This window comes from Acanthisitta chloris, unplaced genomic scaffold (assembly GCF_000695815.1).
Source record: "Acanthisitta chloris isolate BGI_N310 unplaced genomic scaffold, ASM69581v1 scaffold7533, whole genome shotgun sequence".
In the NCBI taxonomy this organism is placed as follows: Eukaryota; Metazoa; Chordata; class Aves; order Passeriformes; family Acanthisittidae; genus Acanthisitta; species Acanthisitta chloris.
This window is the reverse complement of record NW_008665403.1, coordinates 5912-33593: the sequence shown is the minus strand read 5'-3', so window position 1 is coordinate 33593 and position 27682 is coordinate 5912. Positions and strand designations below refer to the sequence as shown.

Sequence of the window (27682 nt, the reverse complement as noted above, 5' to 3'; positions counted from 1 at the left end):
CCTAGAAGTCTCTTTTGAATTGTATGCCAAATATTTAACTGGTTTTGAAAGTATTTATAATCTGTTTTAATGACCAGGTACAATCAATTAATTATTTCTTTTTGGTAGGGATTTATAATTAGTTTATGGTTGTTGCTAGTTGTCCTAATTATCTTTGAATTCAATTACTTTTCAGTGGTAGTTTAAATTAAATTATGTCAAGCTTGAGAAGTGTTGCTTTCAATAATCTTCTGTGTGGGGTGGAGAAATAAGGTGTCTTCCATGGTATGCATGTTAGGCATAAAGTTCTTGAATTATAGTTGTGAGGTAGCCCTTGTTTTCCCAGTAAAGCTTCTAATTCACTGCCTTTAGATTGGATATTAAACTTGGTGCACTTGAGTTCTGCAACTGCTTTTCCTGCAACAGGAAAGAGAAAATGGTTGAATGCAAGGAAATTCAGGATGTAGTGGAAAATCAGGTGGAGATACAAGAAAACTGTACCACAAGGAAAAGTAGTCACAGCAGTATAATACTGTAGCTAGCATGATGAATACAGAGATGTGATAGAGGAGGAGAAGGAATAAAGATGAAGGTAATGAAAGAACAACCCTGTAGTAAATGTGAATAGAGGAGAGGACTGAGGGCATGCATAGGGAAGCAGGAAAGACAACTGCCCAGTGCAGACTGAAGAGAAGAGGATAAAAGACAATAGCAGATAAGTGCAAAATTCCACACTACTTCATGGATTTTTCCAAAACAGTAAGAGCTAATTAAAAAGCTTAATGAAATAATGCAGAATTGTATGTCTATTTTCATGCAGCTTCAAATGTTCCTTTTACCAGCCTTCATAAATGTGTTTTCAAGATGTAGAATAATTTCTCCTGAGAAAATTCTCTCTCTGAACTTTGCAGGCTAGACTGGTTACAGGATGCACAAATTTTATCATCTGTACAGTTGTCAATACAGAAAACTAATGTAATGTTTGAACCCTTCTTGTATGTATTACCATTGTATCTTTTTTCTTTAAATTCTTCTCTGATAAAAGCAAAGCCATGTCACTGTTTTGAAGTCACTAAGCAATTTGTTGTGGAGATGGCCAAGCTATCTCAGCTATTGGAACCTGCTGATAGAAAATTGACCTGACATTCTCAAAGACTCTGCTGCTTCTGCCTTGACCATGTCTGCCATAAACTGATGAGCTATAAACATCCTCGAAAAAAGCAAGCTACTTAATTGAGGAAGAAGAAAAACTAGGATGCCAATAAGACAGTTTGGATTTTTGAACAACAGAACATCTCTGGCATTTACAGGGCTCGTATCAGTGGACTAGTATCAAGATTTAATTAAGGTTATGTGAATGATCTAATTTATTAGTAGTTTCCTCACAACTAATTCAGTCATCCAGAATGTAACGCCAATATTTACAGAGTATTCCACAAGATATTAAAAGAATTTTGAATCTTAATTACCTCTGTGCAGGGTATTGGCTTTTTATGACTTGCAGAGGAACTTGGTAGAAAGCAAGTTTTATAATGCTGTGAGCCTGTTTTTTTATGTCTTGCATGCTCTGAAATCTTAAAAGGAAAACATTGAGGAATGGGTAATAAAATACCAAACACTGGGGAATAGAATAGAACTCCCAAGGACAGTTGAAGACAAAGGTGTCATTCCAGGGCACAAGTAAGCTCATATGGAGGGAGCCCCTTCTAGAAAAGCATTTAGTGTGCTGGAATAAAGGTTTGGAAGAACCAGTAAGTATTACTTTAAAAAGAAATAGAATAAAAAACGAGGCTTTCAAATTTTTAACACCAGAAGTGATTATTAATTGGAAAAAATGATTGCCATTCACTTTGGATGAATAAATATTTCAATATTTATTTCTAGTATCATTAAAGATACAGTTCTTGATGATGACATCAAAATAGTTTCCATTTTATCTCTATAGCAGAATAGCTCATATTAGACTGCTACTAAAGTGCTTATTTTAAAGTTCTGATTGTTTTAAGAATAACAAGTAATCTGTATGCAGTAGTTGAGGCAGTATGGTGACATTTCTTTTCAGGGCAGTTCCATCTTGTTTGAATTCCCCTGGATTTCACATTTCTTTGCTGGATTTTCAGATAGCTCTAACCTTCTGGTTTTGTGCATGTCAAAATTCAATCGTGTATACAGATATGCAACATGGAAAATGATTATGTGGGACTTATTTTTCTTGTACAATGCTTGACTCCAGTTTCTTTGGCATTTCTTAAATGCTTTTTTCAGAGAATGTGTGTTTTAATTCCCTTGTCATTTAAGATATGTGCACCTTTGTTTATATGTTGTTGCATTTTTGGTGATGTACCTGTCATCGGTCAAGATGGATTGGAATGCTCAAAAGGGTCAATGGAAGAGCCTTCAACACCAGTCTCTAAAATTGTTGAGCTTTAATTTTTGTACATGAGCTTTTCTAATTTTTTTCATGTAAAGCTTGGTTTTCCGTGTGTGTAGTAAATGCTATTCAGCTAAGTGAGCAATTTCACCAGCCCTGTGTTCTCCTTTCTGCTGCCTTCCCTTCTAGGCTAGTTTTTTACTCAAATATTAGCACTTAAAATTTACTTTTAGGGTTGTTGAACACTTGAATGTTGAGTATTTATGCCAGTAATTTGGGGGTTTGTGCTTTATTTTTCTGTGGTACTATGCTTTGAAATTTTTACTGTGAACAGGTCTTTGACTTCCTTTTCAGCTTCATCAGTTTTTCCCTTTTTAGAATTGAGTAACTTGTTTGACTGTTTTTTGCTTTTTCCATACAAAAATAAGTAATTTACATCCTTTGCTAAGTACAGTTGTTTGCCAATTCTATTTTAACATAGGGTGGTGTGTTTCCCACTTAGCATTTGCCTTCCCCCTTTTTATTTTTAAGGGGGGGAAATTGGTTGTACTTATTTAGCTCAGTGTGAATGAAACAGATGTCAATGTAAGAGCTGATGTAAGAGGTGTATCGTGTTTGAGGCCTATTTAAGCAGAGATGCCATGTTGAATTTCAGCCTTGTATAAATGCTGTTCATGAGAGAATGAAAGAACAGGAATGACATCCTGGTACCACTTGAAGATGTGCTCTTATTGACTCGATGGAGCTGGCAGTTTATTTCTAGTATAACAGCCAAGTGTGAAAATAGAATTGAAGTCTAAGAAGTAAGACATTTATTTGTATGTTCTTTTTCTTTTTCTTCTCCTATGCAAGAACATTGGAACTATTTTGGGGCAGATGAAAACCTGGGTCCCGTAGCTGTGAGTATAAGAAGAGAGAAGCCAGAGGAAATAAAAGAGAACGGGCCTCAATACAACTACCGGATCATATTCCGAACTAGCGAGGTAAGCAGTTCAGGAATGGTGGTAAAAGAAGCTAGGAGCAAGCAGGGAAAACTGAGTGGCATGTGTGGGGTTTGTGTGCTTTTCAGCATTGATAATAGACTTCTGTATAATCCAGGAATCTCCTGACAAAATTATAGGTTTATATGGCACAGAATATATGTGAGTTATTCCATAGCATCCCATAGAGAGGAAACTGGGAGGGTTGTCTTAGTTAAAGCCTGAGAAGCTTATAGGAGCTATATTAACTAGAAGCAAGCAAAGAGGAGTGAAATTATGTTCTCCACTTTTATATGGGACACTGGCTAGGCCTGAGAAATGTGCTTTTATACTTTGAAATGATCTGCTAGAAATACTCATTTTTTCCAAGAAGTTGTTTCCCGGAAGCTTTAAATCTGATGAATCATTTGAAATATTCTAATTACTGTTAGCTATCAGTGTGTGACGTTTTGTGCATCAGTGTCTGTTTCACACCAACAGAAATTACTTAATGACCTTAATCTCTATTGACAATTGGAAAAATAGTATGTTTTGTTTCACTGCTATTGCTGATCAATCTTAGTGCATAATGCAGTATACACTATTTTTGTTCTGTATCCTTAGCTCATGACATTGAGAGGCTCTGTGCTGGAAGATGCTATCCCTTCCACTGCAAAACACTGCACAGCAAGGGGACTGCCCCTAAAAGAAGTGCTGGAGTATGTGGTACCAGAGCTGAATATCCATTGCCTGAGGCTGGCCTTCAACACTCCAAAAGTCACAGAACAGCTTATGAAGCTTGATGAACAAGGGGTAAGTGCAGAGTTATAGAATTAGACAAATTTTCTTAAACTGTCAGATTATTGCCATGAGTTGAAAAATTATCTTTTAGTTTTAAGTTACTAATTATTATTATTATTATAGTCAGTCTATTGAAATGCCTCATTTAAACTAAAGCTTGTCATCTGTAGGGAGATTGTTGCATGTATTTCCCCTAAGTTTTGCAGAATATTTGGCATGTATTAAATCAAGTTCATTGCTCTGTGTAGCCTAAAGTTTTAGATTAATGTTAAGGCAATTGTTAATTTTGATTTATTTTAAAAGCAGCTACGTGATCGTTTTTCAAAGACATTGGGGAAGAGAGGGAGTTCTCTTCTGTTTTTTCTTACTGCTTTTATAATAAGACGACAGATCTGCCATGTTACTAAATGTTTCATTGTAATAGATATATTGACTCAACCATTACCAGGGTGCTGCCTGGGGTTTTTTCTTCTCCCAAAACAAACCGCATGGCAAAATGCTCTAAGCCTTTTCTTCATACAAATGGTTTTCAGTTAGGTGACAGTCCTCTGGTCTCTGAAAGATGGAACCAAGTCTCATTAGCCATACAGCTTAGACTTAGCAAAATGAAAGTCCATGAGTAAAGAGAATTTGGGGAAATCTTCAATAGTGACATTTAACTTCTCTGAGCATGCCTTGAGCATGCCTCAGTCTTCACTGGTAATGGCTCTTCCCACACCTTTTCAGTGGATGGACAGCAGGATGGGGACTGGGGGAGCGAAGTCCCTCCCACTCTAAGAGAAGATCAGGTTCGTGACCACCTGATGAATCTGAATGTACATAAGTCTGTGGGACCTGATGAAATGCATTGCAGGATCCTGAACAAGTTGACTGATGTAGTTGTCAAGTCACTCTCTGTGATACTTAAAAGTTGTGGTGGTGAGGTGAAATCCCAGGTGACTGGAAAAAAAGACCCATTATACTCATCTTTAAAAAGCTTAGAAAGGAGGTTCCCTGGGAACTACTGACCTCTCAGCCTCGTGTCTGTGCCTGGGAAGATCATGGAACAGATCCTCCTAGAAGCTGTGCTAAGCGACATGGAGGACAGGGAGGTGATTCAGGACAGCCAGCACAGCTTCACTAAGGGCATTTCATGATGGGGTGACTAGATAGTGGACAAAGGAAGGGCTACAGATGTCATTTATCTGGACTTCTGTAAAGCCATTGATGCAGTCCCCCACAACATTCTTCTCTCTTTTGAGAGAGAGATGGTTTTGATGAATGGACAATTAGATGGATAATAAAGTGGTTGTACAGTTGTATCCAGAGGGTAGTGGCCAATGGCTCAGAGTCCTGATGGACATCAGTGGCGAGTGGTGTCCCTCAGGGGTCCATACTGGGACCAGTGCAATTTATTATCTTCACTAATTATATAAATGCAGGGATTGAGTGTACCCTTAGCAAATTTGCTGGAGACAAGCTGAGTGGTACAGTTGACACACCTGAAGGATGGGGTGCCATCCAGAGGTACCTGGACAAGCTTGAGAAGTGAGCTCATAGCAGTTTCGTGAGGTTTAATAAGACCAAGTGCAAGGTGTTGCACCTGGGTCCGGGCAACTCCAGCAACACAGGCTGGGGAATGAACTGATTGAGAGCAGTCCTGCTGAGGACTTGGGGATGCTGGTGGATGAGAGGCTGGACATGAGCTGGCAACATGCACTTACAGCCCAGAAAACCAACCTTATCCTGGGCTGCATCCAAAGCAGTGTGGGCAGCAGGTTGAAGGAGGTGATTCTGCCCTGCTACTCTGCTCTGGTGAGGCCTCACCTGGAGTGGGGGTGCTGCATCCAGCTCTGGGGTCCCCAGCAGAAGAAAGACATGGACCCATTGGAGTGAGTCCAGAGGAGGGCCACCAAGGTGATTAGAGGGATACAGCACCTCTTTTCCTACAAGGATAGACTGAGAGAATTGAGTTTGTTCAGCCTGAAAAAGAGAAGGCTTTGAGGTGACCTATTTGCAGCCTTCTAGTACCTGAAGAGAGTCTGCAAGAAAGATGGAGGCAGACATTGGGGACTGGATTGAAATGAAAAGAGAATAGGTTTAGATGAGATATTAGAAGGAAGCTCTTTGCTGTGAGGGTGGTGAGGCACTGGCACAGGTTGCCCAGAGAAGCAGTGGATGCCGTGCCCCTGAAAGTGTTCAAGACCAGGTTGGATGGGGCTCTGACAAACCTGGTCTAGTGGAAGTTGGAACTAAATGATCTTTAAGGTCCCTTCCAACTCAAACCATTAAATGATTCCGTGATATCTAACAAAAGTCTGAGATTAAATTATCCTTATTTCATATCCTGTATGTCATTAAGCTCCCACAGCAGGGTATATAATGTGGTTTTCTGTTAATACTTAAACTTTTGAAAATTATTAAGGACAGGTGATAGTTAAAATTTTATTATCTGCATCAAAGTATTTTGTGGCTTTGTGGTAATAAAACAGTTTGACACTTCTAACAGAAAAAGATAAGCACATTCTGTACTAATTAGAAGCTGCATTTTTTATCAATTTCAAGCTAACAAAAAAATGGCTAACAGCTGCTCTACTAATTAGGTACACAGAATGTTGATCACTTCTTCTTGCTGAGCATCACACTGTTTCATTACTGCCTGAACAGGTGCCCGTTTGATAGAGCAAATAAGATGTTTTGTAAATTTAAGAGTTAAGACTATAAAGCCACCTTATCCTGACTTAGCCATTAAATTTCACCCAGTTATCCTTTCATTGAGCCAAATTTGCATGCACTAGTTTTGATTTGAATAAGATGTCTTTTTGATATTTCTGTGAGGTCTTAAAGCAGTTGGTTGTTTTCATATTTAAGAATTTACAATTCTTTATTTAAATGTATCTACTCTCGGCTTCAAGACTTCTGGTATTTTTCTCTGCTACATCTTAAAAGTCGCTTTGGTGTGAGATTTTTTGCAGCAAAGGTTTTTGTATGTAGCGATTAGATCATCTGTTGGTCTTGTTTATGATAAACTAAACAGATCGCACTTTTCAAGTCTTTCACTGCAACATATTTTCTCTGAATTTCATATCACGTTTGTGTCTGAGCTGTGTCTCTTCTACCCTTTCAATATCTGCATATGTCATTCAGTGTCAGAATGGGAATATTCTTCTTGCCCTAATTTTGTGCTGGTGTTGTATGTCAAGTTGCATGTTCCTTGCTTCCCTTTAGATTGCTCGTGGTAATGTCTGCTGTTCTGTACATATGGTCCACATTGCTTGTTGCCTAGCTGTTCTTTTATGAGATTTATTAAGATGCATTCATTTGAATGGTTATGTGTTAGAAGCAATCCAATCATTTTGTAGGGCTGTGCTAGCTTCTTTGCTAATTACCATCTACTAATTTTTCCCTTGAATGCAGAGCTCATAGTAAGTTCCTGTAGGTTTACTTCCAAATGTGATTTTAAAACTTGAATATCAGGGGAATTACTGATTTATTCCATTAGAAATTAATCTTTATGCCAATTCCTCATTCACAGAAATACTGCAAAATGTCAGTGGGTTTTTAATATAATTCCATGTTCATAGTATAAACTTGCTGAGTGGTTAAATCCAAGATATACTTTCTGCTGCCTTGCACTGGATACTTAGATAAATACTTAAAGTGCACTTTTCCCACATACATGAACACATAAGTACTTCAAATTATTAAAATGGAGCTGCTACTTTAGTAGTTTAACCACAACAGAATTCATTCTTCAGCTTCACTTTTAGCTTTTTCTTGGAGTTTATACACTTCTAAGGACCCTAGTTTTATCAGGAGGTATAATGGGGACTGCATGCCTTTCTTTCCCCAGATCTGCTTTTTTTGATTCAGAAATACCAACTTGTGTTGTCCTTAGGAAATGTTTTTTTTTCAAAAAACAGATATCTGAGAATACAGCTAGAAGGCATATCCTACTCTTTGCATGGTCTTTGTTTAGTTTCTTAGGCTGACATTTTCAAAGCAATAAAGGAGAGTTGTTTGCTAACTCATGGATGATGCGGATCCCATTTATGTTTATGCCCTTGAAATTACTTCACCTGAAATTGAAGCTTAAGTAGTGTAGGTGTGCTTGAGAATTATTTTCTTTGTCCCAACTTGTTTAAGTAAAATTACTAGGAACTATTTAAATTAGCAGTGCAGCTGAGGTATTTTGGTCCCATGAAACACTTGCATCCATCCTCTTTCCCGGGCAGTGGACAGAAAGCATATCTGAGTAGCAGATGCCTGAATGGGCCAAGGCAGGACCTGCTACTGATGATATGGAAAGTGATGGCAGTTCTGGCAGGAGCAGCAGCAGTGCCACCTCTCACCACCCTTCCTCACTCCTCCTCTTTTCTCCTTTCCCACATGTCAGCAGTAGCTGGACCAGGTGTTCTGTGAGAGCACATGGCCCTGTTGGCAAAGGCACGACATTTGGCTGCTCTGAGGCAATAAGCTTGAAGAGAGTGGGATTATGTAGTTCCATCTAAGCAGAGATCACAGAAATTTACCTGTAAACCTCATCTAGGTTCCCGGAGTCCTGAGAAGATTTAAATCTTAATCAAACATAGAATCATGCAGAATGTTTTACAAAAATAGGCATGTGCTGTCTATCTGTATGTGAATTGCTTTGAGCATTGTGTACATTGATGGTTGTTTTGAGTTTTTTGTATTTTTTTCTTTTAGTGAACTAGAAGTTGAAATAAATAGTAATAGTTTGTAACATTAATTTGCATGTTCTCAGTATTTCTTTTGCCAGCAAATATCACTGCCTCGAGTTTTAATACTTGCAGTACCTAAAGGGGGCTACAAGAGAGACTTTGTACCAGGCCTAGTAGCGACGGGACAAGGGGAATGACTTTAACCTGACAGAGGGTAGGTTTAGATTAGACATTAGGAAGAAGTTCTTAACTGTGAGAGTGCTCAGGCACTGGAACAGATTGCCCAGAGAAGTTGTGAATGTCCCATCCCTGGAAGTGTTAATGGTCAGGTTGGATGGAGCTTTGAGCAAACTTGTCTAGTGGAAGGTGTCCCTGCCTATGGCAGGGGGCTGGAACTAGATGATCTTTGAAAGTCCCTTTCAACCCAAACCATTCTATGATTTTATGCTGTACTCATATCTTATCATAATAAATTTGGAAATATTTAGAAGACACAAGTCATGTAGTCAGTGTGTCGGGTGATAAAATAAGGGACATTCTGTAGTGGGGGAAAAAAGAAGCTGCCTAGAACTTTGATTCATTACATATATGCTTAACTTCTTCAGTGGGTGTAAACAAGCCATTCTGATCTTTACCCTTCTTTTTTTACCCCTTATTTTTCTGCTGCAAATACTTTATTCCTGTCATTATTCATCCTTGGTCAGAAAGGAAGAATACAGTCAAATTGCAGTTTTCAGAGATCTGAAATTTTAAAATTTACTTTAATTAGAGACAGAGTAGGACCACTTCTGAGGGCCCTTAAATTATCCCACCATAAATATAATAAGTTGAAATTAATAAATTTCAGTTTAATTAAGTGTCCACATCATCCTAGCAAGTTCAAAATACTTTGTCTCACAATCTAAATCCCATTTAGGTTTCTGCCCTTGTCAATACTTCCTTCACCTGAAATTGAATCTTTTGAGAGCAAAAATCACAGTATATTCAGATAACTTTGCTTCCAGTGCCCTTACCAAATAACTGTTTGCAATTCCCACTAACCTGTAGGCCTAAGTTGTAAATCTCCTGCCAGTTTTGATAGATTTTCTTAGGATTTTTCTCTGGCAAATCTGTTTGGTGTTCATTTGAAATAGAGCCTCTGCAAAAATTCATGTGTGGAAGGAAAGATTATTTACCCAGCAATAAGAATGCATTTCTGCAAGATGAATTGCATGCATAAACACCAAGGCTCTCCCTTGCACTCTTTCAATCAGAGTTCCTGCCTGTGAAATTGGTTTTGGAGACAGGAGTAAAGAGCTGTGGATGCTGCTTTCTTCCCTTCTGTAACTTCTGTTTCTGCAGTCCAGATGTAAATGATACCAATGTGGCATCAATTTGGAATTAGTGGGAACAGTTTGCTTTAAAGAATCACAATTATGGTTGGATAAAAACTTACTTTATTCATACCTTCAGTTTCTGCTGTATTGAAAACACCAAATAGCAAATTAGATGCAAAATGGAAACAAAAAGCACAAATATGTTTTAAGATCTATGCTGGTAATTAGTATCTTTAAAGTACTACCAGCATTTTTCAATTGAGCTGTTTTCTTTGTTACTACATTTTTAAGTCAGAGAAGGCTGACTGAATACCTTGGACTCTTCCAACGTTGCTAACAGGTGAAGGCACTAATAGATGAATAATTTCTATATTCTCTTTCAAAGGAGAATGTTAGTTTTGTCACTTACTTTAGAAATGGGCACATGATGTGCTCTGCCCTTCTGCATGGAATGCTTAGCATAGGACAGTAACCATGTTATCAGCCTAAGTGAGGGTGAAGTTCCTGGCATTACTCAGCCAGCACTTCCAGCATGGCTCAATATAAGGCATCCACTGTTTGCAGTCTGCAGTGTTGTCCTCCTGAAAGTAAGCAATTTTAATGTTAGTTTCACTTTAGAAAGCCTTTTGACATCTTCAGATTAAATATGCCATCAACGAGGCAATTACAGTGGAAAACAATGAGAGTATTTGGAACTAGACTAACATTTGAAATTAGCCTGATAATTAGGTATTTTTCTTTTATGGATTATGGGTGTATTAAAAAATGGGAAGTGACTTCAATACATAACTTGCTGCTTCACTTGGTATAAATGTAAGATTTTAATCTTTTCCCTTTGCAGTTAAGTTACCAGCTCAAGGTGGGTATCATGTACTGCAAAGCCGGGCAAAGCACGGAAGAGGAAATGTATAATAATGAATCAGCAGGTCCTGCCTTCGAGGAGTTTCTTCAGCTCTTGGGAGAAAGAGTGCGACTCAAGGGATTTGACAAGTATCGTGCTCAGCTGGATACAAAGAGTAAGGCTTTGTTGTATTTTTTTTCCCCTCTTAAGTGAACAAAATGGTTGCAAACTGCCTTTTTGCAGAGAGTTCTTAAAAATATCTTCACTATAGAAAGACAGTTGCTAAATATTATAAGTGGAAGCAAAACACATATGTAATTTGACCCATATGGTCTCCCAACTCTGACAATCCGTGGTTTTTTTGTACTAATTTGGTATGAAATTATCACTAAAGTTGCAACAAGAAACCAGTAACTATGGAGCCATTATTGGTATTGCAAGTCCATCATCAGTAAAGACTCATCAATACAGTTGGTATGTCATAAAGTTTTTAATGTTAGACTTACAGATTGTCACCAAAATGTTTTGAGAACCCATCTATGGCACTCCACCTTGATGAGTTAATTTACTGCTTTTCTGATGTCTGTTGCATGCAGTTTTTCTTCTAGGCAGTTTTGTCTCAGTCATGCTGTCAAATGTATTCCTCCCTCTGTGATTTTTCCTTTTGCGTTATGGAAATTAAACTGGATTTGGCAGTTATATTATCAGCTTTAACTGTAAAACATATTGCAACAAAAATGCAGTGCTATGATGATCCTGGGTGACCGTGTCTATAAAAGAAACTCCCTGCTTTTGGAATCAAGCATGTGAAATACCTGTTTATCAGCTAACACACGCTATATTCCATTTGTAGATCTATTTAAAGTACTCGGGGAAGTTTTGACTTCTATTCCTTTTCTTCGATTATTGGAACAAACCAGTTCCTATGGAAATCTTTTGCTGTTTTGCTCACTTGTGGCAAAGGAAAATAAATAAGGAGTTGATTCATGAAAGATGGAAAGCATTCATCTACTTCAGTGCAGCAAAAACTGGTTTTGTCTTGGCTCTCCTAGCACAAATACAGTAACTTGCAGTGCTTTAGTGTTCTCCCATTCTAGCTTGTGCCCTTATTTCCTACAGGGATTGCATTGCCATTTCCTCAGGCTGTTCTTGACCAGTCTTATTATCAGTCCTCAGAAAGTTAAAAAATGTCCTGTGTTTTCAAACCTAAATTAATACCTATTTTACCCACATTTAACATTGAGCCTGCTTTCTTTTACTTGCCATACTTATATTCCATCTGTTGTAGTTACTCCTTTGCATGCATTTTGTACAATCACAGAATGGTTTGGCTTGGAAAGGACCTTAAAGATCATCTCATTCCAACCCCCCTGCCATGGGCAGGGACACCTTTCATTAGATCACTTGATCAAAGCTCTATCCAACCTGGCCTTGACCACTTGCAGGGATGGGACATCCACAGCTTCTCGGGGTGACCTCTTTGAATGTTTCACCACCTACAAAGAGAAGAATTTATATTCCCAATATGTAATCTAAACCTACCCTCCTCCAGTTAAAAGTCATCCCCCCTTGTCCTATCACTACACATTCTTGTGAAGAGTTGCTCTCCAACTCTCTCATAGATTGCTTTAGGTACTGGAAGGCTATAAGGTCTCTCCAGAGCTTTCACTTCTCTGGGCTGGATAATCCCAACTCTCTCAGCCTGCCTTCATAGGAGAGGTGCTCCAGCCCTCTGATCATCTTGGTGTCCTCCTCTAGACTCACTCGCTCCAACAGGTTGATGTCCTTCCTGTGCTGAGGATCCCAGGGCTGGATGCAGCACTCAAATGGAGACTCAATACTCCATTTGGTATCCAGGTACTGAACACAGTACTCCATTTACACGTCTGATTGTGTCTTCTCTATGCTTTCGTGATGTTACCCTTACTAAGCGAAGCCTAGTTTATTGGTATGTGATGTGATTGGTATGTGATGGATTTCTCTGCTTGCCCACACACATACACACATGCAGTATTACCTGATGACCTTCCTCTGCACTCACTCAAGTTAGAATTCAGTCTCTTTAATTTTAGTGGCTAGGATTATATACATGATTCCAGATGAGATCTTCTTGTCTATACTGAAATACATATAATTCTTAGGGTGGATTTTCCTTCTCTGCAGCTCTGAATTGTTATTTTATCAGTTATAAAGAAAAGCTAGATCAAAAATCATATGTGTATGGAAAACAGTGCAAATATTTATTTAGGTTCTGGTTTTATATTGCAACTTTCTTGTTATTTTCAGTAGCTAAAGTAAAATCCTCTCTTCCCTTTCATCTGGTTTAGTTAAGATGTGAAAAAAACCAACCCCACACAAGCCTTATTTTGGTGTCAGTCCACACACACTGGTTTCTAGTATGATTAAGAGTTGATTCATTTGCTTAGATACACCCATGAAAGCTGTAACTGTCTTTTGAGTACTCATTTTGCATTTTCTTCTGAGCAGCAGAATTTTCCAGAAATGTTTTGAGTTCCTTCCTGTTGCTTCTGACTCAGGGAAGGAATTTTGTAAGGTTTTGAGTTTTATGTACTACAGTCTAGCACCTGTTGAGCGGAAACATATGTGAACTTGTAGTTAACTGAATTTCTCCTGGTTTTGACTTGTCTTCTTGTAATGAAGGTTTCTGCTCTGTGTTGAGAGCTGGCATGTCTTTTTGACATTGCCCAGTAGACCTACCCAGCTCCATTCTGTATCTAAAAATACAAAAAGGCTTTACATGAACACTTCACTGTGATCAGAGAGGAACAGGAATCCTCAGAGTGGAAACTACTGCTTTCATGAAGGGTTTCCTGCATTTTCTTCAGTCAAGGTTTACTCATCAGCTAGAACTGCTTAGAAACTCTGAAGCTGTCAGAAATCTTTTGGGCTATTTTGTCTGCAGGCTTTCTGAGAAAACACACAGCTACAAAGCTTGTATGAGTTCTTAATGAGTAGGTTTAGACAGCAGCAAATGTGAACAATGGCAGCAAACTTTTTTAAGTGATCTTGATGGTTGTATGTTCTCCTTTCTGCCAGTATGCAAAGCAGACTGGAAGCAGTGAAGAAAAAGGTCTTTTGGGGACTGTTCTGGAGCATTTTGGATAACTGCATTCGGAAACATTTGATGCATGTTCTGCACAGGAAATGGGAGAAAAAAATGAAAAAACCCAAAGAAATCACTTTGTGGTAGGCAAAATTCTAAAGACCAGAGCTGGTTGAAAGAGCTCTATCTCTGATATGGGGAATATGTGAACAGCAGAGTACAGCCAGGCAATATATCTTTGATAGCTACCATAAGTAATCAGTAAGTCTTTTTGCCTTGGCTCTAACAAAAAGACCTGCAAAGGAGGATGTGTTTTTCACTGTGATTTAGGTTTATGGGTTTTGTTGAAACAGCTAGGTCTACAGCTAGGAAATGAATTCCTCTCTCTTCCAGATCTCTGCTCTTCTGTTGCTAGAGATCACTGTCTTGAAATAGTTCTTGCAGTATCATGACTCAGGAAATTTTCCTGCGTAAAAATTCTGTTCAGTGTCAGCATAGTTGATTGCAAAGATACACTTAAAAACAGATGTCTGTTCCTTGACTTGTAAGAAAGGTCAGATCTATGCAGGCCACTTTGCTAGTTTCTATACCTTTGGCAGTGCTTTGCAACCTATTAAAAGTAGTTGCATGATGTAAGTCACATGGAAAGATTTTCACTGGATAAAGGTGAGCTGATTTGTATATATTCTCTGGAAATTTTCACAATCTTTTTTAATAAAAGCAAATGTAGAAAAGTAAAGTTGCTCTAGCAGTTTCAGAACAGTTGTTCTTAGAAATTTTTAGAGTTAGGGGCCTACTTGGTAAGTATCCCTGACAGAGCCAGTTTTTTAAAAGGAGGAATCTCATGCATCCTATTAACTGAAAGCCTATTTAAGCGTATTGGATCCTTCAAGGGCTTTTGCTTTGGATTTCTGCCAATGCAACTGTGAAAAAGAGCTGCTACTTTTCAAGTTTTGTTTGTTTATTTCTAGAATTACCAGAGGGGAAGCAGTGTATCTCCTGGCAGCCTGCAGACTTTGGATAGGAAATAGAGCTTGAAAATGTCACCTATCCCACAGTGGGTAGGAAGTTTATGGCCATCACTTTAAAGTAATAAACATCACAGTGATCTTTCAAATTATGGCTTCAATCATTTAACTTTATTTTCTAGTTGTAATGCATACTTTATTTCCCTCCCCCTCACTTGGTCTTATTTCTCAGTATTTTAAATTGGTAAATGGGATCGGCTGGATAATTCTAGGCCTGGTAACATGGCATGTGTGTCTAACAAATTGGTGTGGTTGGTGCAGGAAATGAGGGAAGTTGATTAATGTGAGTTGTGGGAGTTCATGAATTATCTATTTGACAAGTGTATTAACTTAACTAATAATGGTAGATAGCTGTACTAGATGTTTATGTACTGCATGATGTTCTGGATTAGACGTGAGAAGAATATGAAAACAGAAGTTATTAAATACATAAAATATCTAGGGAATGAATGGACATTTCATTTAGGGGTTGTCAATAAACCCCAATGTTTGTAATAAAATAATACAGATAGACTGCCTTCTTAACTTGTGCTATATAACATCTTTCCATCTTTTTGGAAATAAGAATAAACTCACACTTGGGTCTGAGACATTTGTTGGGAGACCAATAGCCAAGTGAGGTCAGAGGTTCCTTAATTTGCTTAAGATGCAGAAACAGGGATGGTGGGAAGTCCATTTGAATTTCTCTGTATTTAGGTTCCACATAATATTTTTGTATGTTACAAAGTAAAAGATCCTGTTCTCAGAAATTGTCTGAAAACAACTTGGATATTACAGAAGTTGAATGTGAGTGCTTGATGTAATCCTTGTGTATAACAGAAAGAAGAGCAGTTTTGATAGGTGCTGACAGCAAAGGTAGAGGGAAGCAACATTAAATTCTGAAAATTTGTGTTCTCATGCTTTTAATTGTGAGCAGTTAATGATGGAAGAAAAGATCAGATAAAGCCTCAGCTAAGCAGCCCAATCCAGTAATGGGACACGGCTGAGAAGGCATCGTGAATGGCTATGCCATAAACTGATGCAAGGGGGAATGTCTTCAGTCTAAAAATGTGCTAATGAATTTGTAGATCCCACAGGCCTCTGTTACATAGAAGGAAATTGGAGTAGATTTCAGTGCTGGCTTAAAGTTCTGACCTTTAAATGATGGATACTTATTCCAGTGTGTAGTCTTGGATTTTACTGCAATGGCTCTGATTTGATTTAAAGCAAATACCTGTAATTATTGTGTTGTACTTCAGAAAATATATTCTTAACTTGAAAGAAAAAAGAACTCTAAATGGTGAGAGGAATGTGCAGTCTGTAGTAGATATGGACTTCTGTTTGTGGTTGGATTTAAATGAGAGATTTAAGCTGTGAAGTACTTTGAGATTATTGGAATTACTAAATATGTCATTTGGATTGTAGCCTGATTATTTAGTTTGCAAAATCAGTGCTGCTCTAAGAAAGAACTCTCTTCTGCCTGAAATGAAGTCCATCCAGGAAAGTTGAAAGTTTGGCTTTCAACTAGTTCTAGCTTATTACTTGTCAGAATTGCTTTATTCTTGTCCCCCGAACGCTTTTGAGCCCCTTCTCCTCTTTCAGGGGCTTCCTTCCCATTCACCTAACTCACTTCCCTATCTTCTTGCACCTGTTCCCCCTTTCCAATGACTCGTAGTATTTTTGCATGTTCTAGTTATGAAAGATGGACGTGCAAATTAGCATGTTTACATTAAACATAAAAAAGCCAGTAAGAAGTTTTGTTGATGTTTCGGTGACTTTCAGGTGCATTGGCCTCCTTCAGTGTGTTTGGCAGTGATTGGGCAGAGAATAGAAGCTGCTGTGAATGGAGTACAAGATGAAATGATTCCTTTTCAGCTGTCCTGCTGTTCTAATTACCATAAAAAAGAAAATATTTAGCAGTTGGCTAGTTTATCCTAAAGGCAATGTTAATGCTGAGAGAGAGAGCGCCCAGTCTCCTTGAAACATTAAATGAAAATTATTATTTTCTTTATAAGGTTGCAGGAATCTTTCTGATTCCCATATTATTCTATATAGGTGATTTGGAAGTGCAAAATCTCTATGCAGCTATAATGTAGAAAACTCTCAATTTCATTTTATAGACAATTTTGCAGTTTTTCATTTACAGTAAAGCTGCCTCTATTTTATTATTCTGAATCTGACAGAAAACAAACTTCTCAAAGTTTATACCCAAAATCTGGGTAAACAAACTGTGTATTTATGTTATTGTAAATGCCCCACAAATCTCAGAGCTATTATCTCCTTAGTAACATGATCTCTCTGCTAATAAAAAAAGCCGAGGTATAGTTTTTAACAGCTTTTTAAGATACTTGGTTATAAATAGCTGTGATTATATAATTTAGTAGCATGTTTATATAACTTCAAATAACTGAGATGCTTTCTTCCATACATAAAGCTAGTTATTTTTAAGATTCTGCTTGAAATTAGGCATTTTGCATTGTGGACAGGTCAGTTGTATTTAGTAGAATATACTCACTATTTCAGCTTTAAATTTGTTACTACTTAAATTAATGGAACATTTTTCAAGGTCACTTCAAGAGTGAAAAGTAAAAGCAGAAGTTCACAATTTGTAATCAAGTGTTGTTTTCAGCTTATACTTTATAAACTCGATAATATCCCTTCTTCTTTTTTGCTTTCTAAACTTCACAATCCTAGTTTTTATCATTTTTTCTTCACGTGGAAGTCTCTCCATCCATATATCTTTTTTTTGTGGCCTGTTTCGGAATCCCTTCTGTTTCTTCTATAGCTTTTAAATTAGTATGGCTAGAAGCCAAACCCAAACCTTTGGCTAAGATACCAGCATCATAATATCATTGTTGTGGGCTTTTCCCATCATCAGTTATAAGCATGCCTGCATCCTTTCTGGGGTTTTGACTGTTCTTGTCCATAGAGCACATGTTCTACTGAAGGTTTTATCTGACTTCATTGCAGTTAATTTAGAGTCCTGGTATTTATGTTTAAGAGAATCCATTCCATTCTTACTGTGGGTTATCTGTCCTTTGCTATTTAATTATGCATGAGCTCAGGGTATTCATTTGCAATGTTATCCACCTTCCTTTCTGAAGTCCTTTGCACATTCCTTACAGTTCAGTTTCATTCTGAGAAACTGAGTGGTGCTTAAAAATTATCTCAGACTTTATCACTTTTCATGCTTAAATAGGCTTTCTTTAGGGTCTTCTGGTATAAGTTCCCTATTCCTAAGAATCTGTGCTTGGGAAAAGTATGCGAAATCATACAGGCCATCCATATGTAACATTTGCTTTGGCAAATAAACTCTGAGTAAGTTTTTATTTGCTGATATTTCAGCTAGGGTCAAGGCTGAAGAGGAATTCTTGTCTTGCCTCATGATTTTCTTTGATAGTAATGAAACTTTGTTTTAAAACTTTTTTTAAATAATGCTTTCATTTTGTCTTCTTAACTGCAGCTGATTCAACGGGTACTCACTCTCTATACACAACATACAAGGACTATGAAATCATGTTCCATGTTTCTACTATGTTGCCATATACTCCAAACAACAAGCAACAGGTGAGATCAGCTATGCTTATTTAGAATTATCTTCCATCTCAGAAGTAGCTGAACTATTGAGTATTTATGACAACTTTCATTTGTTATTAGCAAAGAAAACACTTAGGGAATCAAAAGTAGAACTGTCCATCTCTGTCAGGGAGATGAGCAAAGAAGATCATTGTAGGTGCATTGTACATAGGTTTTGCTCTGTTGGACTGTTTTCCATTTGATTATCCCTTACTTTGATGCAAATGTTATACAATGTCAGTAGTGCATCTGTGTTACATAAATAAGAGTTCATAGCTTGTATCAAAAGGACCATAGTATACTTGACATGGTTTTAAACCTTCTAGAGTGAAGTCCATTGCCCTTTAAGGATTGCATTCAGCAAATGGTAATAATTCCAGAGTCAGAGATAATGAGTCCAGCACATTATACAAAGAGACGTGAGACATAATCTGTCCTTCCTCTCCTTTTGAAATAGAGCCTGCCACTGGCTTGTACGTGTGAAATGGGGAATGTTTTCCCACTTCCATGTATCACTGATTACTCTGGTACTTACAGGGTTTGTTGCTGGCTTTCCCCTTTGTTTAGCTTCAAATTTTCTCTTGTAAGTTTTTCCTGTGTGCTGCATATAGAAATGAATTTATTACAAAAATGCACATGCCTGGAATTTATTAGATAAATAACTAATTCTAGTACTCTGTTACATAAACCCTCAATTGTTTTAGTTTTCAGCTTGAAGTGTCTTTTGGCAAAATAAATTGAACAATAGTAATTTATAATAATGAGAAATAAATATCTGGACATTTGTGTAAAGTCTTTGTTTTAACTCGTGCATCTTTTATTTTTTGTTTAAGCTTCTGAGAAAGCGACATATTGGAAATGATATTGTGACAATAGTTTTCCAGGAACCTGGAGCACAACCATTCAGCCCAAAGAACATTCGATCCCACTTCCAGCACGTGTTTGTCATTGTAAGAGTGCACGGTCCCTGTACTGACAGCGTTTGTTACAGGTAGCTATTGCTAGAGGCACTGAAAACACGGAATATAAGCTCAAAGGGAGGTGTCATTCTTCAGTTCTCAGTAGGGAAGCATAATGAAAGATGGGGGTCAAGGAGACTCTGGGTCATGTGAATTTAGAACGCTTTCAAAAAAGTAAATAGACACACATGAGTATGTAAATGAAACATACCCAGTGAAAAAATGCTGCTGGCAGTATGCACATACACACACGTATACATACACATGCATATCGAGCATTGGGAAATTATTTTAAAATTGCATTCTCACTTCCTTTTTATTCTCCTTATTAAGAGTATACTTGAAGAGTATTTTTGCATTGAAAGAAATAGACCAAAGAAAGAAAAACCCCTGCTTTTTGTTCAGATAATTTTGTCATCTGAGCTGATGTTTCATTTTTGAAATTAAGACAGTTAAAAAGTATGACATAACTTTTCAGAACACAGCTGAAATGTCTTCATTTCTTATCTCATTTCAGTCCAACAAAGAAATTGCAGGAAATTATGCAAGAAAAAAAAATTCTCAGTATGACCTTAAAGTCAATATGAAAAAATAGAAAATGGTAATTGATAGTACCATATAATGTATGTATGTACCATATAAAGTATACTGGATGTATGACCACGGTGTATACTGTATGTACTGTTGTGGTTTAACCTCAGCCAGCAGCCAAGAACCACACAGCTACTCACACACTCCCCCACCCATGGGATGGGGGAGCAAATCAGAAGGGTAAAAGCTACAAAAACTCATGGGTTGAGATAAAGACAGTTTAATAGAGGAAGCCAAAGCTGCACACACAAGCAAAGCAAAACAAGGAATTAATTCACTGCTTCCCACAGTCAGGAGGTGTTCAGCCATCTCCAGGAGAGCAGGGACCCATCATGTGTAACAGTTCCTTGGGAAGACAAACACCATCACTCCAGATGCCCCCCCTTCCTCCTTCTTCCTGCCCCCTTATATACTGAGCATGATGTCCTATGGTATGGAATATCCCTTTGGTCAGTTCAGGTCACCTGTCTGAGCTGTGTCTCCTCCGAATCTCCCATGCATCCCCAACTTCCTCTCCAGTGTGGCAGTACAGAAAGCAGCAAAGGCCTTGGCTCTGTGTAAGCTCTGCTCAGCAATAACAAAAACATCTCTGCATTATCAACTCTGTGTTCTGCACAAAACCCAAACATAGCCCCATACTAGCCACTGTGAAGAAAGTTAACTCTACTTCAGCTCAAACCAGCACAGTACACAGTGTATACATTGTATATCAAATGTAATGTATATACCATATAAAGTACCAAGAATTCCAAGATGAGACTCCTGTATAGCATATATTTTTTTAACCAAGTTGCAAGCATATAGAAATAATGTTTTTGAGTTGCATCTCATTTTAAAATTGGGGAAACTTTTTGCCTTAGCTATATTCAGAACTCTTAAAGTATTTTTAAGTGTCTGATCTCAGCACACTTCTGTAAAGCTTCTTCATCTAAAATATGAAGTGTTAAAGCAAGGGCTTTAGAGTAGCTGTCTTGAAATAAAATAGCCTTAGAATTAACTTTTCTTCACTGAAATACAAATGTTCACTTAAGTGTTTTATTAAGACACGTGCATATTTAGAGGGAAATCTGAGACTAGTGTCTGAGATGGTGTATTCATTATTTTTCCAGTACATATAGAAGGTTTAAAGGCTTTCTCTCCAAGATTTTGGTGAAGTTCACACAGTGTTTCTGGAACTGATGCTGAACTTTGTACATGTATTAACTCTGCTGGAGTAAGAATGATCATGTTGGCACTCATTTTCAGGCAGCTTATTTACAAATTCAGCTGTTACATAATTTATGTGGACAGAGCTTGTTCTTAAACTGTTAGGCATATGTTTCAGCTCTTATTCTGTACAGAAACTGATTTTGAAGTAAAGTGAAGGGAGGAAATGCATCCACATGGGCTGCAGATGTGTTTTCCATTTGAATTGGGTATTACAGCATAGACAAAGATCTGCTTGTGGCTAGTATTTTAAGTAATATGACTGCATATTTTTCAATTTCTTCCTTTTAAAAGACCTTCAGACTCCTGAATCTCTTCATTTTTCAATGGTTTACAGTTACAAGGACTGAAACCTCACTGATTACTTAATAGTAATTTTGGCTTTAGTGATGGTATGGGCTTGATTTTTACAGGGAGTGAGTACAGGTAGGAAGAATAATTGTGAGAGTGTCAAGTGTTCATTTTGATTCAGGAGACCACCAGAACATTCTATGTTCTCTGTACTGTCTGAGATGAAAATTGCTTTTCTTGTCCTCTCAGTGCAAACACTTGATTTAAATTTATAGAATTCTATTCTAAAAAGTTTTTCTAGGAAACTTTTAGGAGTAAGTTTGACCTCTTTTTCACTGAATTATTTGGAACAGTTTCATAGATTCATAATTCTAGACAAAACAGGAAACCATAGAGCCTGAAAATGTACTGGAATTTATATTAAAAAAACTACATAAAAGGAATAAAATCAAGCACTGTCTTGGCCAGTGATTCTCCCTCACAACTAAGATAAACAATATTTCAAAAGTCTGGTGTCTCTGTTGGCATTGCTCACTTCTTAGGCTTTCTCTAGCGTATGTTAAATGTTGAATACTTATCCCTGTGATTCTTGATATTAAAAACCAGATCAAACAAAATCTTAGTGGTAGTTTTTCATTGCACTCAATAATTGTGTTTAAAGCTTAGGCTTCCATCTCTTCATAACAGACCCTTTAGGACCACTGAAGACGAGTCAGATAGTTGTTTCATGAGCACCCCCTGTTGCATACTTTTAGATATACTGGCATACATTTGGTGGAAAGATGACAGTAATGACGTCTTTCAATATCAGTTGCCAGAAAATAAAATTTAAAAAAACCAAAACAACAAACCGAAACCAACCAACCAAACCACCCAAACAGAAGATATGGTTAACGATTTTGTGAGTTGATTGTTATTTTTGGTGTTCCCTCAAAATATTTACTCTGCAATCTCACTTATTGATTATTGAGGGGATTTCTCTGATTATGTTGAAGGATTCTGATAAGAACAAATTATGAAAATAATACCAGCTAGTCTTCCAAATGAAACACCACATCAGTTTCTAATGTCTTCATCTATTCTTCATCTCCATTACTGTTATATTTTGACCAAAATTAGTTAATGCTTTTTCAGATCTAGTTATAGATATGTGGTAAAACCTGTTAGAACTGTTGAAGCATTTCTTGCCTCAAACCTATAAAAGTACAGTTGTCAGTGGAGAATAGCTAAGCTTGTCCCCATTGCCTAAGGCAATCTTATTGTCAGTCCGTCACTCGGGACAGAAACTAAAAGGAAGAGTTAAAAATGAAAGTATCTATTTATACTGCATATCTCCAAACTTGTAAGAAATCGTAGAAATAAATTTTTGGAGTCTGCTTCTATCACTAGCATGCAATATCAGCTAGTGAAGTTATCAATCCAGAAATTTTAAACACAATCAGTAGTGTGATGTGTGTATGCATTCAGTCACCAGAAGATTTTCACAGTGAAACTGGCCTTGAGATGACTTTATTGCCTTTGTCTTTTAAATGTGTCCATTTAATCTATAGTTCTAGTATTGATCATACACTTTACATTGCTTTCAGATGATCCTTTCAGCATTAGGTAGCTAAATTCTAAACTAGCTTTTGTAATATCATGAGGTATAAATTTTCTATTTATACTAAGACCAGCAAAATTCAGAACTATCATAAATGAGTGATTGCATTATCAAAAAAAGTACAATTGTGCACTCGAAGTTCTTTTTAAGATGTGGTATAAAAATGCCTGGGTGCAAAAACAGTGGCTTATACAGTGAGGGGGGCATAATCTGCACACTGCCTTTATGTAAATATAGGTGTATTACTGAGAAAAAGAAAGAAAAATTGAGGGCTTAAGGAAAAAAGGGAATGTATTTTCTGTATTCAAGAACTGGTGAATTTCCATAGAGTGAAACACTATGCTTCTTTCTGTTTCTATTGTACAGTGTTGCTGTGACAAGATCCAGAGATGTACCATCCTTTGGACCACCTATTCCAAAAGGCGTCACGTTTCCTAAATCAAATGTGTTCAGGGACTTCTTACTAGCCAAAGTAATTAATGCAGAGAATGCTGCTCATAAATCAGAAAAGTTTCGCGCAATGGCTACCAGGACCCGTCAAGAGTACTTGAAAGACTTGGCAGAGAAGAATGTCACCAACACACCTATTGACCCTTCTGGGAAGTTCCCCTTCATCTCGCTTGCTTCAAAAAAGAAAGAAAAGTCCAAACCTTATCCAGGAGCAGAGATCTATAGCTCTGGTGCTATTGTATGGAGTGTCCACGCAAAAGACTACAGCAAGGGCATGGAAATAGACTGTCTCCTAGGCGTCTCGAATGAGTTTGTAGTCCTCATTGAACAGGACACAAAAAGCGTGGTGTTCAATTGCTCCTGTCGAGACGTGATAGGGTGGACTTCAACAGACACAAATATCAAAATATTCTATGAGAGAGGTGAATGTGTTTCTTTGGAGAGTTTCATCAGCAACATTGATGATATCAAAGAGATCGTCAAAAGGCTGGAGGTAAGAATGTGTTCTTTTAGTTGGTTCCCCTTCTTTGCTTTCTCCTTTCACCCTGTGCCAACTAAGGCTTCAGTTTAAATAATGCCTGAGATCCCTAAAACTGTTCTAATTGTCTATCATGAAATCTCTAAGGGCTTTCTTGCTTTTATTTCTCAAAGTCCAATCTTGTGTTCATTTTTATCAGATATCAGCCAACCTCAGCTGGTTTGTGTGTGCAAAAAATGTCTCAATATATTAAAAAAAGCAGGGCCTTCACATGTGTAAGTTCCTCACACAGAACAAATACAGAAGTGTCACATTATCTCTCTTCCTTGTTTTCCTTCCCTTTCTCTGTTTTATAGGCTTGTTTGTATCTTGTTTCAAATGAAACTGTGATGTCTGTGATACTGACTTATTATGTTGCCAGCAGGGTGCAGTCCCAATCCCTGTTGCAACCTGCAGATAGTCTCTGAATGCATGTGATAAAGTAAAAATGCAGTGAATTGTGGTATCTGCGTATAAAACATCTGTCCATGCTAATTTTTTATTCAGTTAAGTTACAAAAGAATCTATTATGTTTCACTGTCTTTCCTGTCATTTCACAACTGTAGTTGTGAATAATAACCAGAAAAAAAGGAAAACCAGGCCCTATTAAATTGCTCTTAAGGGTATTCATACTCGTGGTACATAAAAGAGTTGGCATGGCCTGCAGTTTACTGTGCTTAGTAACTGCATGCCACCACATTCTGATTGAAAGTAATCTTGCAGCTTACTGAAGCAGCTAGAAATGTAGAATGGTTATTTGGCTATTAAAGCGTAAAAGATAAAGATGCTTGTTTAACTCCATGTGTTTTCCTGTTGTGTGCTGTTATGTATCGTCTAAAACTCTAGTGGTTTCAGTAAACATTCCAAGGCAGATCTTGGGTAACTAGATTCTACTGAAAATGCTAGTCTGAGTGACAAGACCAATTTCACCTGATTATGCACCTAGGACTGCAATATATATTCCTCGATCGTGTCCCATCATTGTCTTGGGAGCCAGTTGACAGCACAAAAATGGAGCCCTTAAACCTCTATTAGCTCTAGAGATCTCTTGATGTATTAAATTCCATCTTCATTTCAATTCACAGCTTGTGACTAAGGGCTGTGAAACAGTGGAGATGACTCTGCGTAGGAATGGTCTGGGGCAGCTTGGTTTCCATGTAAACTATGAAGGCATCGTGGCAGACGTTGAGCCCTACGGCTACGCGTGGCAGGCAGGACTGCGGCAGGGCAGCCGCCTGGTGGAGATCTGCAAGGTGGCTGTAGCCACTCTGAGCCATGAGCAGATGATTGATCTTCTCAGAACGTCAGTAACAGTGAAGGTCGTAATTGTCCCTCCATATGAGGACTGCACACCACGCAGGTATTGTATAGTAGCTCTGTTTGCTCTGAAATTGTATCTGGTCTGTGGGCTTATGGGGGAAGAAACACCACAGAGTAAGTGTTAACCTCTGAAAATCATGATGTATTTATGTTATAGCATGCAGTATTGTAAAGTAAAAGAGGAGAGCAGGAAAAACTGCCCATATTCAGTCTCCAGGCCCCCCAGATAATCACTGAATACCAAACCTTAATAACATGTGTGAAGTTCATGTGACCTTGAAATTCCATGGGATGTAACATGGAAATCAAGCAATGTTTTGATAACAATTGTACATTTAAGATTAATTGTACACTTCCCTGCCTGCTTTCCCATTTGTTGGTAGTCTGTAATGCCTGTGGATGTAATTCTTAAGCTATGAATAGACTTTAATTTTACTATTTTCACAATAAGTAAGGCTGTAAATGATAAGGGTTTATCAAAGGTGTGGATCTGGACAGAAAAATAGCTGCAAATGGTGATTCTTCACTCAGTAGTAGATCTTGCTGTGTGTCTCTCACTTCCCATCCATGTTAAGCCTAAAGCTTGTGTCAACTATATTATTGCCTTTATAGCTTTAAAATGTTGCTTGATCAGAAATAAGAAGTAATATGTGCTCTTCTTCTTAAACTGGACATTAAGTCCCTCCATTTTTCCTGAACTCACACTAAAGCTTTTATAATTTTTACTGCTCCCATCTGAACTCTCAGAAGTTGTTTGTAGCATTCTGCCACATCACTAAATCCAATTCCCACATTCCTGACATCCTGTATGCATATCTTGCAAATGCTATATGATTAGAATGGAATGATCTTTAATAGAATAAATTTGCCTGCAGGCTAGCTGAAGGTTTATGCTAGATTTGCCACAAAGAAGCAAGTAGAGTTATCACGGCTCAGTGTGTTTCTTGAAGTGAGAAACCATTTTGCACGTCTGTTTTCTAATCAGTCAGTATCTTTGTAGGTGTAGATGCTATGTCTTTGTATACTTAAGGCTGGGGCTGAACTTAAACACATATTTATTACATTGATATGAAATTGTGTCTCTGAGCAAGGACCTTGTCCTTGTAAAAAAGAAAACTCCATGTTTGCTTTTATTGTGAGCAATATTAGCTCCTTTTGTAAATGGTAGCAAAACAGGAGCAGAGAGAAAAGGAGTTTTATTTGTCCTTTAGTTGCCAGTGGAAAATTGAATACATGTCAGGGTTAAAATGAGCAGTGGCATAAGGTCACCTATGAGATATTTGGAAAGCTTTTGTACAGTATTTAGCAGCCCAAGCAAATGGAAAGTTCAGCTGCAATCATCACAAAAGGATTAGAGCAGAAATATCTGTGTGGAAAGCACAGATCCTATTATTCCTGAACTAAATTAAGTACAGCCGAAAGCAGGCTTACCTTTAGTGTGTCCAAACCCACAGCAGTAAGAGAAATTACTGCACTTTTTGAAGCACTGTACTCAGTATCAGAGAGTTTTGTTGTTGTTTGTAGTGAGCAATTGTTCATGGTGGGTTATTGCCTAGTTATAAAATTTCATAAAGCAACCCTTTATCCTGCTTGCTCTATCCAACATCATAAAGGTTCAGGAACTGTGACTTGAATTTATAGCTATCCTGCGTATATTACTAGAGACTTGAGTTAAAGGTTTGCACAAAGCAATTTCTCTTTTGGCAGTGAGTTTTCTGAAATTGGAGTCCTTTTGTTGTGTCCTCTGGAGGTCAGTTAGTATTTCTACTGCAGTAACTTCTGCAGACCATAACTAAAATGAAGATCAGTTCTGCTTGGAATAGTACATTCATGTGAGAAGCAGTTGCTGTCCTAATAAATTGTTTGGCATGAAGTTGGAGGAAGAGCAGGGATGCAGTTGGATAAGCAGACTTGACAACAGGCACATGTACAAGGTCTGTAGCAGATGCAAAAATGTATCCAAATACCCTGATGCACATCCTAATGCTCTACACAGAATCAGGCCTTGTTACGGTTATATCTCCACTAAACCATGGTCATTAACACATTGCCACTGAATTCATTTAGTGGACTGATTGCTGACCTTGAAGTTAAGAGCACCACATCAATAGGAAATTGTGTATTCCTGCTTCTTAAACTGTAATTATGACTGAAAAAAGACACCAACCCAAAC

At 37.7% G+C, this 27682-nt stretch overlaps 1 protein-coding gene across 1 annotated transcript in view; it reads left to right on the top strand.

The window, feature by feature from the left end:
- SIPA1L1 (signal-induced proliferation-associated 1 like 1) overlaps positions 1-27682 on the top strand; it is a gene marked incomplete at its 3' end in the record, with an annotated part of 40562 nt that overhangs the window by 7678 nt on the left and 5202 nt on the right. The window contains exons 2-8 of the mRNA XM_009071740.1: positions 3203-3333; positions 3934-4122; positions 10929-11103; positions 18463-18566; positions 19409-19566; positions 23589-24165; positions 25275-25549. Coding sequence (XP_009069988.1) covers positions 3203-3333; positions 3934-4122; positions 10929-11103; positions 18463-18566; positions 19409-19566; positions 23589-24165; positions 25275-25549 — 1609 coding nt within the window. The remainder of the gene's footprint in view (positions 1-3202; positions 3334-3933; positions 4123-10928; positions 11104-18462; positions 18567-19408; positions 19567-23588; positions 24166-25274; positions 25550-27682) is intronic.